The 14,531-nt window shown below is 37.3% G+C and overlaps 1 protein-coding gene across 7 annotated transcripts in view; it reads right to left on the minus strand.

The window, feature by feature from the left end:
* Positions 1-8,899: 8,899 nt before the first annotated feature.
* rims2b (regulating synaptic membrane exocytosis 2b) overlaps positions 8,900-14,531 on the minus strand; it is a 141,014-nt gene continuing 135,382 nt past the window's right edge. For all 7 annotated transcript variants that reach the window (XM_073812725.1, XM_073812727.1, XM_073812726.1 and 4 more), the window contains 5 exons: positions 13,968-14,109; positions 13,714-13,826; positions 13,055-13,156; positions 12,117-12,256; positions 8,900-10,867 (listed from right to left, as the gene is read on the minus strand). In XM_073812725.1, coding sequence (XP_073668826.1) covers positions 10,661-10,867; positions 12,117-12,256; positions 13,055-13,156; positions 13,714-13,826; positions 13,968-14,109 — 704 coding nt within the window. In that variant the 3' untranslated portion in view covers positions 8,900-10,660. The remainder of the gene's footprint in view (positions 10,868-12,116; positions 12,257-13,054; positions 13,157-13,713; positions 13,827-13,967; positions 14,110-14,531) is intronic.

The following is a 14,531-nucleotide window of genomic DNA, read 5'->3' on the forward strand; positions in this document are numbered from 1 at the left end:
GTACGTATGTGAAGTTCTTGCTCAAAATACGCCTTAGATCATTTGTTATTACATGTTAAAATTGCTACTTTGTAGGTTTGAGCAAAAATGTGCCGTTTTTTGGGTGTTTCTTTTTAAATGCAAATGAGCTTATCTCTGCACTAAATGGCAGTGCCGTGGTTGGATAGTGCAGATTAAGGGGCGGTATTATCCAGTTCTGACATCACAAGGGGAGCCACATTTCAATTATGTATTTTTTTACATGCTTGTAGAGAATGGTTTACCAAAACTAAGTTACTAGTTTGTTCTTTTTCACATTTTCTAGATTGATAGAAGCACTGGGAACCCAATTATAGCACTTAAACATGGATAAGGTCAGATTTTCATGATATGCCACCTTTAAAGAGCCCCTGTTAAGTTGCTAAAAATAACTTTATTCAGTCCCGGCACCAGAATGGCATAACTGCGGGGCATTTTAATTTCTTGGGGGGGCTTCTTACTATACATTATTGGGACTCATTTCCTGCTCATTTTCTTTCTTTTTTATTACGGCTACTATTATGTCCTGTAGGCCTATAAATATTCACCTTTTAACTATTAAATTGCCTAACAATCTTAATAAGCCTGATAATCATCAATTAACTCTGTTATCTTTTACCTAATCTCAGGCAAATCATTTCAGTGGGGAAATAAAAGATGGTGAGGTGGAATTCAGCGACATAGGTGGCGCTATCTTGAGTATTTTTTATTCCAGAAACTTCGTATGGACGGCAGTCTTGATGTAAGTTGCATTTAAGAAACAAATATTAAAATCCTGCAGGCTGAAACATCAAAGAAACGCCACCTTGATTGCTGAATTGCACTGCTGCTTTATATGGGCTAGCCCGTTTTTAATTTGTGCATGCTGAATCCACTCGCCTAAAAGGTAGTTGCAGTAATTGGATAAATTCAGTTATACACGTTATTAACAAAACTGTTATATTGAAGTATACACTTTTAAGAAAAATGGTTCTTCAAAGGTTCTTAAACGATGGCAAAGGTTCTATATAGAACCACAGCTTGCTGAAGAACCCTGTTTTGGTAAATTTTTCTTAAGAGTGTATTTCTAATTTTAGCTCTCTAATTTATTTATGTCTGTTAAGAAAACTGGGGGGCTAAAATTCTTTCTTAGGGGCCACACCCTCTTTTGCCCCCTGTAGTGCCGGGCTTGACTTTATTTGGTGGTGTAATGCAAATTATTCACGTGCTTTATGATTCAAAAAACATTTTCCAGATACCTGACATTATTGTTTCTCCTCAATGCCCCTCCTTTCTGAAACACTTCAATTTGTACAAAGCTCATCATTCTGAAAAGCGCAGTGTGATCCGATTGGTCAATTATCCAGGAGTTGTGACTGAATGAATACCTTGTGCGTGTGACAGAAATGTAGATGAACAGAAGGTAACAGGCACAACGTAACAGATTGATAAGGTAAGAGTCTACTACGTGAGTATATTACACAGTTTTAGCATAGTGTGGTGTCTTAGTTTTAGCAAACTGCACATGCACAGTTTATGCAGAACTACCTGCAGGTGGAGTCGATTTGAATACCGTACTAACTTGCTGGCCCAATGAGAGAGTTTGTTGAGGTAAGTCACTGGTTTGTTTATATTGAATGTTTAATTGATTACTTTTAATTGTTCAACTGAATAACATTCATATTAAGTGAGTAGCTTTAACCTTACATAGTGTCATAGTAGTTTATAAAATCGCTTTATGGTGCCTGATCAAAGTCTATCGCGATTAACAAGTGTTTATCTTTAGCTTTGTTTTCAATTAAGGAACATTAAAGGGATGAAAATATAAACTCCACAACTAATGATTTGCATTGTAATATAAGATTAGAGGTGTGTTGAAGAAAATAAAACTAGCTTTAGCCCTTAGAAAAATTAACCATGGTTTTACTACAGAAAAAAACATGGCTACTGTAGTAGTAAATCATGGTAACCACAAAATAACCATGATTTTGAAAAACCATAGTTAATCCATAAACCATGGTTTTGCTAATAGTTAAATTTATTTACCATTACTTGGTATACTATTGATCCAGATACTATGGATTATGAAGGTAATGATGTTTTTCTTTATTTAAAAAAGTTGGTTTGTTTTAAATGACTGGAAAACCAGTGGCACTATACATAGTGAGTATTGTGTTTATACAACTGAAGCATTATCTCATAAAACATTAAAACTACATCAGTAGCACACAAATTTCACTGCCTGATGGGTGACCATGAAAACCTTCCACATATGCTGTCCTATAATATGTTATTAGCCACCCCTAACCAGTTAAAGGTATTTCAAGTAAAAAAATATTACTAAAAATATATAAATACAAAATGATAAATATGATGTTAAGTTACTCAAGAAATTGTAAGTGTACTTACAGTAAAACACTAGTATACTAGCGGTTTACTCCGAGTATACATCAAAGTGTACTAACAGTATTAAACTAGTACACCCATATATCCATAAGTTCACTTGTAGTGCACTTCTGTTACACATAAAGTCCACTTTAATGTATACTTGCAGTATAAAAACAACAAAACTAACAGTTTTCCGAGAGTGTACCTCAAAGTGTACTTTCATATTCAAAAAAATGTACTAAAAATCGAACTAGTAAACTACAAAGTCAAAAATCGTGAGGTTGTGCCATACTCTCCCCTACATAATATATACAACATAAACTGCTTATTAGTTAATGTTTACAATAGTTTGTTAATATTTTCATGAAACAAAACCAATATTAAATACATGTTTTATTACTCAATTCAATTTTATTACAGCGGAGATAAGACAGTAACCAAGACAGGAGGCACTGCAGCTAGCAGCGGAGACGAAACCAGGGATGCTGCAGATGGGTGAGGAGCCGAGACAGGAGGGCTGCAGCGAGACAGGGACCAAGACAGGGGGCGCTGCAGCTGACAGCAGCAGGAAGACAGGGACCATGACAGGGGGCACTACAGCTAGCAGCAGAGATTAAACCGGGATGCTGCAGATGGGTGAGGAACCAGGACAGGGGGCACTGCAGCGAGACAGGGACAAAGACAGGGGGCGAGAAAGGGGGCTCTGCAGCCGGCAGTGGAGACAAAACTGGGGTCTTCTTGGTTCCTATCTCATCCCCGCTGCCAGCTGCAGCGCCCCCTGTCTCAGCTCCCCAGCCCACTGCAACATGGTGCGCTGCAGTGGGCAGGGGAGACGAGACAGGGGGCGCTGCAGCTGGCAGCGAAGACGAGACAGGAACGTATGTAACGTAACGTATACAGTAAAGTGCTAAGTTAAGCCAATGTTGGCTGACTCTCTCGGGGATGAAAAACCCCTAGGAGAAAAACCCTGTGGGAAAAATCCTAGGAGGACAAAAACCCTTGAGAGAGATTAATATTTATATATATATAAACACGATAGGGATAGGAAACGGGTAAGTGGATTAAACTGGTTCAGCCGGTGGTTGCGTATCGCGACCACCGGCTGAACAAGTTTAATCCCCAAAGGGGGCACTACAGCTAGCAATGGAGACACAGGGACCATGACAGGGGGCACTACAGCTAACAGCAGAGATTAAACTAGGGATGCTGCAGACGGGTGAGGAGTCAGGACAGGGACACTACAGCAAGAGAGGGACCAAGACAGGGGGCGCTGCAGCTGACAGCGGCGGGGAGATGGGGACGATGACAGGGGACACTACCGCTAGCAGCGTAGACAAAACCGGGGATGCTGCAGACGGGTGAGGAGCCGAGACAGGGGGCGCTGCAGCGAGAGAGGGACCAAGACAGGGGGCGCTGCAGCTGACAGCGGCGGGGAGATGGACCATGACAGGGGGCACTACAGCTAGCAAAGACGAACCCTGGGATGCTGCAGACGGGTGAGGAGCCGAGACAGGAGCGACAACTTGGACAACATGCTGAGGACGCAAATGTTAGATTAGTGGTCAAAAGAGAAAACACTTTTGTTTGTATATTTCTGCCCTCATAATAATACTCTTTCTTCAATCCAAAAAATAAGTAAACTAAAAACTAATAAAAAACTGTGAGCTTTTACAAAATTTCACATAGCACATAGTGTGTGATATAAGCCCAGGGTATTAGACTTCTTGCCCAAACAGTGTTTAGCTGGGCCAAAGACAAGGCGTTTTTGTATGTAAATCTATTTATAAAGATCTTTTTATTTTTTTGTCTCACCTTTTGAACTGTTGTCTACATTGTGTGTTGGAGACACCTTCATGAGCTTTCCATCAGTGGACGAACGTGAATCAATTTGGGGGAAACTGTCACTGCGCCCGCAGACTTTCAGGTCTGTGTTTGTTTTGATAGTTTGTTTCATTTGAAGTTAAAAAAACGAACTAACGAAAAAACTGTGCCTTTCTTCGTGAACGAGATTTCGGGTTGATTTTCAGTTTTTTTTGTTCAATGTACAAAACAAATAAACCACCAGTCATATACATATACATACAGTGCACAGCATAAATGAGTACACCCCCTTTGAAAATTAAGATTTTTCTCCATTTGTTAGTAAATATGAGACCAATTTGATTTCTTTTTTACAAAACAGTTATATTAAACATTTATTTTTATTAACAAAAGAGTAAAAGTCACTGACCATCTTAAGGATACAAAAAATAACACATTTAAATGAAATGGGGTGATGCAAAAATGAGTACACCCTGATGAATATGTTAGCAAGAAAAAATAAATAAAGTGTATTAACAGGAATTCACTAGGAAATGATGAATATAATTACTCATCACACAGGTGGCCACAGGATAACTGGCAATTGAGGGTGGTATTTAAGAGAGAAAATCCACTCTCATGTAATGGTGACAGAATAGCACCACATGGTAAAGAAATGTCTCAAGACATGAGAAATAAAAGAATTTCTTTGCACAAAAGGTTTCAAGATAATTAGTTAAGCATTGCTAATAAGTTTGAATACTGTAACGAAAGCGATCCAAAAATTTAAAAAGGAAGGATTTGTGAGAAGCTCTCTGCGATATCCAGGACGTTTACTGAAGTTAACACCTCGTCAAGAGTGTTCTGTGATGAGGGATGTTGAAAAAAATCATCATGCAAGTTCAGTACAGTTGACTAAATCATTAGAAAGTCAATCTGTGGTGTTTCCTGTGACACCACACGACGTAGGTATAGAGCAAAGGAGAGGCATGCATGGCAGTCATCCAAAGAGAAAGCCACTGGTAAAGCCAATGCACAAAAAGCTCTTTTGCTAGAGCTCATATTGAAAAAAGGTAAAGACTATTGGGTCTCTAACTCTCTATACTTTGGAGTAATGAGACAAAGATTAAGAGTGTGGTAAGAGTGAGGAGTGCAATGCAAAATGCATGGTACCAAAATTAAAGCAAGATTGTGGCAGTGCTTTTCTGTGGGCTTGCATGAGTGCTGGAGGTGTCTGAGAGTTGAATTTTATAGACGGCATCAAGAATACACAGATGTACTGTGAAATATTTAAAGAGAAGATCTTTTAACATGATTGTGACCCAAAACACACATCTAAGGTCACTAATTCATTTTAGAAGAAGCACAGGGGAAAAGTGATTCAGAACCCATCCCAGGTTGAAGTATGGGAGTTCTGAAAAGACAAACAGAATGTCATTCTCCATCCAGGATCTGAAAGCGGTTGTTGTTCAAGAATGGAGAATTAAAGATGTAATTGTATGTTGTCAACTTGTTTATTCAATGTCTAAAAGAATTAGTGCCGTTTAAAAAAAAAGAATCGAGGCCATACAAAATATTTAGATTGTTTTTTTTTAAGAATCTTTGTACTCATTTTTGCATCACCTCATTTGGTTTAAATGTGTTATTTTTCATATCCTTAAGATGGTAAGTGACTTTCACACTTATGTTAAGAAACATAAATGTTTAATAAAACTGGTGTGTAAAAATACAGCAAATTGGTCTCATATTTACTGACAAATGGAGAAAAATCTTAATTTTCAAAGGGGGTGTACTTATATATTTATGCTGTGCACTGTGTGTGTGTATATATATATATATATATATATATTCTTGTGTCTGCTCATTTCATTTGAGGTTGAAAAACATACAAATCAAAACAAACACAGTCTATGGGCATCTCTCCTTTCATCAATGCCAGCCTCTGTGTTGGTGAGGTGCAAACCAGCTGAGGACATAAATGTTAGATAGGGCAAATGAGAAAACACCTGTGTTTGTAAACTTGTGTGTTCCTGCACTTTTATACTATTTTTCTTGCTCTCTTTTCTCTTCAAAGTCAATTAACTGAAAGTACAAGAAAATTGTTTACCCAATTTTCTCATTAATATGAAATAACACACATGTGATATTTAAGTAGTTGATACTCAGACGTTTTCATGTACTTATTAATATACTCAGGGTTGCCATCTTTTGCAGTGTAGCTGGAATAAGATTTTTTTTTTTTTTTTTTTGAGGGGGGTACTCACATGTAACTGTTATGATCAACCCATCATTTTTTTAATATACTTGTACATTTTGCTAATCACCTATATTTTTAGTACATTAAGCATGCATTTTATGTAAGGAAGCTTATGTATTGTGAAAAACGCCATCCAAATAAATGTGAACAAAATAAATTCGAGCTGGCTTCTGACAGAACAGAAACTCCCGCCTTCTTTCATTGAGACTGCTCACGTGACTGTGTATTTTGAAGCATGCAGATATAACAGCAGCAATGTACAAGTGAGACCAAAGATAAAAAACACAGTATTGTGATTTTTATTACTGTATGTGCCTAGCAGCGAGATGACCACGAAAAACGGAAAAACGCCTTCCCCATGACAGTCCCGCTCCTAACGCACACTTATCAAAGTGGTAAACCCCAAAGCGTATATCTCGCGCCAAATGGGTGAGAAATGGCAACCCAAGTATACTTATTGACCAAATATTGACAGTACTGACCGAAAACCGTGTGCAGTTAGACATTAAAACGTGTGCTAATCAACTAGAAATAAAGATAATCTATCCAATATCAGCATATGTATTTCACAAATTCGTTTTTCATCTCACCTTTTGGACTTTCGTAGGCCTCCGTGTGTTTCAGAGACACCTTCATAAACTTTCCGTCAGTGGTGAGCGACGAATCACACGATCCAACGTGAATCAAGTGTAACTTAGCTTTTTATCGATTGGATGTGTAGTTTGCGTCTCTCTCTGTGATTTTGTTTGCGTCTGCTGTTGCTCAGGTAACTATGGCACGAGTGAGCGACTGCATCTTATGATGTCACAATTGCTATCGTCACGCTTCAGTGAGCGCGTTTTTTATATTGCATATGAACTTGTTTTAGATGAAATGCACATTTTAGTTCCCAGGATTTCACTCAGTCCTGGAACCAATAATATTTCACTGATGTTATCTGTTTATTTAAAAAAATAAAAAATTGGTAAATCACTAAAGTTTCCTCAGTGTCTTCATGCTATAAACACACACAGTTTCAATGCAGCTATATTGCATGTATTTGGCAAATCGATGCTAAAAACTCTACTTTCAGGCCTGTTACCAAAAAGCCTCCACCCTCCATTAAGAAACCGTGTTAAACAATAAACATAGCATTTGTTTGATCTTTTTAGTTTCACATAAAAAAACCTCTAGAGCCTGTAGTCACCTATCAAACGTTTTAACTGTATGTATTGAAGTTAATGTTGTTCTCTCAGTCAATTTTTATAACAGCTGTAGTAACAGAAGGAGTCACTAGATGGCGCATAAGACATTTTTATAAAAAATGTGGTCATTTAATACTTAATACATAGTTTAATTTATATAATAATCTTAATAAATTAAGTTTCATTCATATGTCCTTTTAATTCCAAAAGTCTGGTTTTCATCAGTAAATGTTTGATTTTAGCAAGAATCTTTTTATCAAGTGGCTTTTAAGAAGGACAAAATATGGTGACATGAGTCAATTTTCACACAAGTTGTCCTCTAAATAGTGAGACAGACAGAAGATTATATTTCATGATGTCTGTTGTCAGCTATATAAGAGCATCTAAAACACAAAGTCCTAGAGTTAATATTTCCAGGTTTGAATAAAAAAATGAAACTCAATAGTCACAATTAAGTTTGACTTTTTAGATAATCTTGTGTGACAACTTACCCGCCTATGGGGCAAATTGTCACAAGTGAACATTCTCTATTTAACAGTCTACAACTCCGTAATGAGATATGAAAATGTAATAAATACAACATATGTGCCCAAGACTTCCTTCTTATATTTGGTATGAGTTATACAATTGTGATATATGGTGCTCAGTAAATGTTAGACAGTGTGACAACTTACCCCGCTCTCCCCTATGTTTTTAAGTAAAATTAAAACTTTTGTTTCATTGTCAAATACCTACAACATTTTTGCCAAATTTGTAAAAGATGCTGCATTTTTGTGAAATCAACATATATTTTAATGTTAATTTAACTTAACAAATGAAGTTAAACAATTTCAATTTGTTTTTATAAGTCATGTCAACTTATAACAGGTCAATACTGTAGGTTAAAACTTATAATAGTAGGTTGACTGGCAAAACCAAGTTGTTTTAACTTAATGCTGCATTTATTTTACAGTGAAGTTTATTTCAATAATAACCTTAATACCAAACTTAAGCTGAGTTTTTTAATGCTTTTATTTTTTCTTACCTTTTCTTTTCTTATCTTATTTGTGTCTTCAACATGAAAGTTAGATGTTTGGTTTTAGCATGAATGACCAAACTGTATTTATTAATGCAAATGCTATTTGGGCTTCAGTTTAAGTTGTCATGTCATCAAACTTTTGCACCCGTACAGCTGATAAGACCCAAACTTCAATATTAATCTTACATTACATTAGATAAAGCAGACAATGAAGGGGATTTCTTCACAGTAAAAAAACAAACGAAAATGCAGAAATTAGTAAATGAATTTTATTCTTTCAAAACAAGAAACAATTAAAAATTCATATTTTGTGGCAATTTTCCCATCTTCACGAACTGCGTGACTCAGCAGATTCAACAACCAGTGTCAATCGTGTTGAACAACACAAGCGAGATCATTGTCGTCTAGTCCACAGTTCAGAGTCTACGTACAGCACCATCCAATGGGATCCGTTTTAATACCATTTTCTTTATAACAATAATAAAATAAAATATACTTGCAATTTTTTCCAAGTAAACCTTGAATAAATATAAATTTTCTTCTTTGCTTTTTCCCATGTTTTTTTCTTTTGTCTGTTTGATTTTCTTTTTTTTCCTTTTCAAAACGTCAAGAAAACATGAGTGCCAAGAGGTGGAATGTTGCATCGAATGTCTGAACCGTCAGCCGCGAAACCTCGACCTGAATCCGTGGATGACGTCAGATCGGGGCATGGCCGAGCCTCTGGTCCACATGCACTGTACACAAAACTGCGATAAAATCCCAGATGTCTCTATCAAAACATGCTGTATTACTCAGACAGTGTGCTCGATCCATGTTGCAGACCCTTTCGACATGCTTGCTTTAAATGAACGAGCCATTCAGCTAGTGTAACCGACCCATCTCTGTCTCCACACGTACACAATCATGGCTGCTTCCGAAGGTGGAAATGTACAATTTTCATATAATGTTACATTTAAGGCTCGGGCCCTTTACATCGCAATGAATATTGTACATTTATTGAGTTTCCTCGACCATCTCTTGTTTTCTCGATTGCTTTTTTCATAATATGACATAGCAAAGTCTCCCCAGGCCACACCTGTATCTGAGATCTGTAAAAATACAGAAGAATAGTCTAAAGGATGACAATCACTTCTTATCATGTTGCATTCAGTCTGTTCGAAAACCATGCACTAGAGAACTTCATATTAAAAATAATACAAATGTTGAAAATGGCTGATCTGTTCATCCTTAAATATTTTTCTTTTATATTATTCTTTTTTTGCAAGTTGCAGCCTTGAGGAAAATAACATTGTTTTGTTTTTTTTGTTTTAAAACAAATTGCATCCATGCAAAAAAAGAAACGAAAAAAAAAAAAATCTCATGGAATTTCATACAGTACATCAACAAAGAACATCATACCAGAGCACGAAAAGGTCCATACATTTCTTTTATAATTCTGTCGTCCTGAATCAAACACGAAATCTGGCAAATCCATTTCCTCATCACCAAACTGCAAAGATCACATGGAGATCTGGCTTGTCTGAGTATTCAGAATATGCATTCTCAGGTGGACATCATCTTTCCTTAGCCAAGAGCTTATTTTTGGGGCTTGGCTCACTGTAATGGCTACAATGCAACAAGTTTTAGGTAAGAAACACTGACATCTCTTGGAATGAAACAGCCAAAGTAGAAAGGGTGTCGTCCTTCTGTTCCAGCTCTCCTAATGGTCTCCTCCATCCGTCGTGTAAAGAGTCAGAACTCGGCCGTGTACCGCTGGCTGCATCTCTTTAGCAGAACGGAGACGTCCTGTGGCTTTATTTCCCTGCGTGTGACAGCAGCATACTGTTTTCTTTATCTTCTTTAATTTTTTTTTGGCAGAAGTACGCAGGCCGTTTTCGCAGCCTCTCGTCGTACGGGCTCAGAGGACACAACATCAAGCATGCAGTGTAACCAGGACGTGACCCGTCGAGGCGCTTTTCTCTCTGTCTGTAGCTGGAGCTACTCACGCCGCTCTCTACAGCTCAGCTGCTCGTGCCGCTATGACCGAACGCCGGAGCTCTCCAGGCCTGATTCTGGAGGTCTACTAGTTAAAGGTGCCAAGGTTGGGTCCACCAAAGAGGTGGGAGGAAAGAGCTTGTACCAGCCTATCACCATGTTGGTTAGCTCTAAATCGTCCAATAAGATCTGGGCTGCTCCCATGAAAGATTTGTGGTCCATGCGCCCATAGTCCCCCCAAACAATAATCTGTAAATTAAGGATCACTTGGTTAGAGGTTATTTTTGGGGCACCCTAAACATATTTTCAAAGGGAAAAATTGTAATGGAATAGTAAGAAATTAGACCATTAACTCTTTTCCCGCCATTGAGTCGTCAATTAACAGAAAACGCTTCCCTGACTAGTTTTTACGGCAATTTATATTTCTGCTATTACCCACTAAGTGGCGCTCTAACCCAACGCATTAAACACTTAAGCATCCACTGATGCAAAAACAATAAAAATTCAGTGTATGTTTGATCACCGTTCTGACACCCTAACAAAATTCCTTTACAAAAATGCAATTTTTTCAGCTTTTTGCTCAAAATTTTTTATTTTTGAAGAAACCGACCAAAATTTGAGAGGTGATAAAAAGAGAACAAATGAACAAAGGATTTTTTTTATTTGTTTGTTTGAAAGCAGAGGGTCTGTTCTTTCTTTTGATATATTGTATATTTATAAAATAATTTTTTTTAGAAGGCATTACACATTTGTGAAAATTAGGGCAATTACAATAATTAAATAATCGTCTCATCGCGATGATTTTAGATCACCACAATGATTGCACATCTATCTAAAAAACACAAGGGGGAGCTGAAGTTCCTGTATAAATGAGACCGCATCAGATTACTTTTAAATGTGTGCTATGTGTATTTATATTTACCTTGCAAAATATTTAATTTAAATAATCACAACAATATGTGAAAATTATTTCATAAACAAAGAAAAAAAATTTATGAGAATTAAATATCGAAGCAATAAAATAGGAAATTAATCGTCATAATCGACAAAGCCCTATAATTGGCACAATAGTCACAATTTATTAGACAATTAACCCGTCAGCAAAATTTCCTAATTGTGACAGCCCTAGTGAAAATCCTAAACTAAATTTAAAAAAACTTTTTTACAAACAGTGGTGGGAAAAGAGTTAAGAATAAAAGAAATTTTAGAAGGACTCCAATATTGAATGAAATATAACTTAACCAGGATTAGTGTCCCAAAATATAGTACATAAAACAGTTTTTACAGATGCTGGATAGTGTTCTACCTCTATGAATGGATGCTAATACAATGTAATGAATAAATCTGACAAAGGAGTTTGTCTATATTATTAAAACAATATAGTGACATGGTAGTATATTTGAGTGGTGGTGCACTGGCTTACTACATACCTAAAAGTATGATTTTGATTACTATACACTTGATTTTCTATTTAATAGAGATGTTATTCTGGTGTTACCTGTAAAACCTTTCCCTCGGGATTCTCCTCAAACTGAAGCTGCTGTTGGTAGAGAGGATCCAGTGTTTTTCTTGCTGTCCGGGTTTTCTTTTTGTTGATACATTTCCCATTGTCTAACAGGTACACTTTTACATAGGGTGCTGTAAATAGAAGATTTAATTACAACCATACAGAATGAATCCTTTTTTAAGTAAAAGACTTCTGAAGGTGCTTCTCAAATTTTATTTACACGACTCTTGCGGTAAACACAAGCCTGTTTCATGATTTTTACATAAAAATTACAAAACTATGCCCTTCTTTTTTTACACATCATATGTATAATAAAGGCCAAATACATTGTCAAGAGTTAAAGAGAGTTTCTCGTAAATTGTTTTATTTAAAATGTAATACTAGGCTATTCATATTCCAGTGAATGTGTGAAAAGCCTTGAGCACTCAAAGTGAAATTGAGAGGTGACAGAATTAACGTTGTCTGCCTCTAAATGGAGTTTTAAAGTTTAAAATTACTTTAATTTAACTGATCAACACAAATACAAAGCGCCATAATACAACTGACTGCTTGGCAACATTAAAACCGCTTTAAATTAAAAACTTTAAATGTTTTATCTTTGTGTATCTACAGCTTTCGCACCTCTAATCTATTTGATGCAAAACTCATCAGTTTATTGGAAAAATTTCAAGTTTCAGATGAATATAATGTTTTCTCAAGTAAAACAAAATTTTATAAAGTCCATTATTTATTTGTTCTTTTTTGAACCAAAGTAGGTCTAACTTATGTTATATGGCAATATAAATGATCTAGTACCTTAGTGCACCTCGTTGTTCTGGATTTAAATAATAATTTTATTTAAATAATTTTAAAAGGCGATAAAACCGCATACCACGCAAAATCACTGCAAGGGAAATTCCTTCACTGCAACAGCCCTATACATGACATACCTGGCGTCTGTTTGTTGCCTGGTTTGCCCACTAGGCCTCTAGCCCGAATAACTTCCACGTCCAGCCTCTCCTTCCTGTGCACCATACCAATCTGGATGTCACCTGTCGAGAACAGACCACAAACAAACTTTTAGAGCCGTGAAAACAGGACGAACAGTGGCGGCTCGTGACTACTCATCCGAGGGGCGCTAATTCATAATATGTGTTCTGCGCGTTGAGAGATCCTGTGTGCACCACATGTTTTTTCAAAATAAGTGTCTGCTGCAGACGCGTCAAAACCGTTTATGATAAAAGCGACATGTTCACAAAATACACACAAGACACTCCCTTAACACTAAACTGTGATTACGCATGAGAGTATCTGGCAAACGTGAGCGTCTCTTTCATCATAAACCCTTTAGACGCATCTGCAGCAGGCACTTATTTTGACAAGACACGTGATGCACATAGGATCTCTCGATGTGCCAAACACATATTTTGAAAAAAGGAACCACACACATGACGGGCTACATACATGTTGTGACAAACTTCAAATCGAGCGCGCCACTGGTGCTTGATGTGCAATGTTGTATGGGGACAGACGTGATCATTCTGGTACAGATTACTTGTGGTGACTTTCTATATAACCTCCTATAAAATTGGTGACTGATGATACTTACCCATCGGGGGTGTGGCCAATGTCTGCCTCCCTGCCAGCTGGGCGGGGCCAAGACCATCCAAAAACTCTGTAAACTGGCTGTCTGAGGAAAGCTTCACTCCAGGAAAGATGAGACTTTTAACAGAACGAAAACAGAAAACCAGTCAAGTGGAGATATCCTCATTGTAAGGCAGGCAATAAAAAGTCATGTATATCTCTACATATTTGTATTCTGGGTGGTTAGCAGGGTGTGAAGGGTGATGTCACAATTCTTACTTTCCAGGTTTTGCCTTTTCACCATCGTCTGTGGTCTCTCGACTGGGCTGGCGGGTCATTCTGTTCTTCATTTCGATTGCTAAACCTGTCTCCACGCTCCGCTGGATTGCCAGACGCACAGGCTTCTTCTTCTTACCCTCCTCTGAAAACGACAGCAGAAAGAGATTAGTGATTGAGGAAAAGCCCAAAGATAAACGCATGACTATCGTCCCTTCTGCAATCCTTAACCATGTTTTTTGCCATATTGATTAACATCGGCAAAACCATGGCTTTACTACAGCAACCGTGGTTTTTTAAGCATAACCATGGTTATTTTGTAGAAACTACTGTATGGTTTAACCAAAGTAACCACGTCGTGCAACCAACCTCAATTTCAAAACGCAATGACATGCTACAGTAGCCGCTACAGGACAGGTTGTCTGAGACATCGTAGGGTCGAAACGTGCTCTACAGAGCAGTTTGTCCGTTTAGGGATACTGTAGAAACCTGACAGCAACTTCCATGTAAGAAGACTCGCTGTGTATGTAGATAAAAACGGCTCATTCTAACGTAATAAAAACTATA

This window comes from Paramisgurnus dabryanus, chromosome 19 (genome assembly GCF_030506205.2).
Source record: "Paramisgurnus dabryanus chromosome 19, PD_genome_1.1, whole genome shotgun sequence".
Classification (NCBI taxonomy): domain Eukaryota; kingdom Metazoa; phylum Chordata; class Actinopteri; order Cypriniformes; family Cobitidae; genus Paramisgurnus; species Paramisgurnus dabryanus.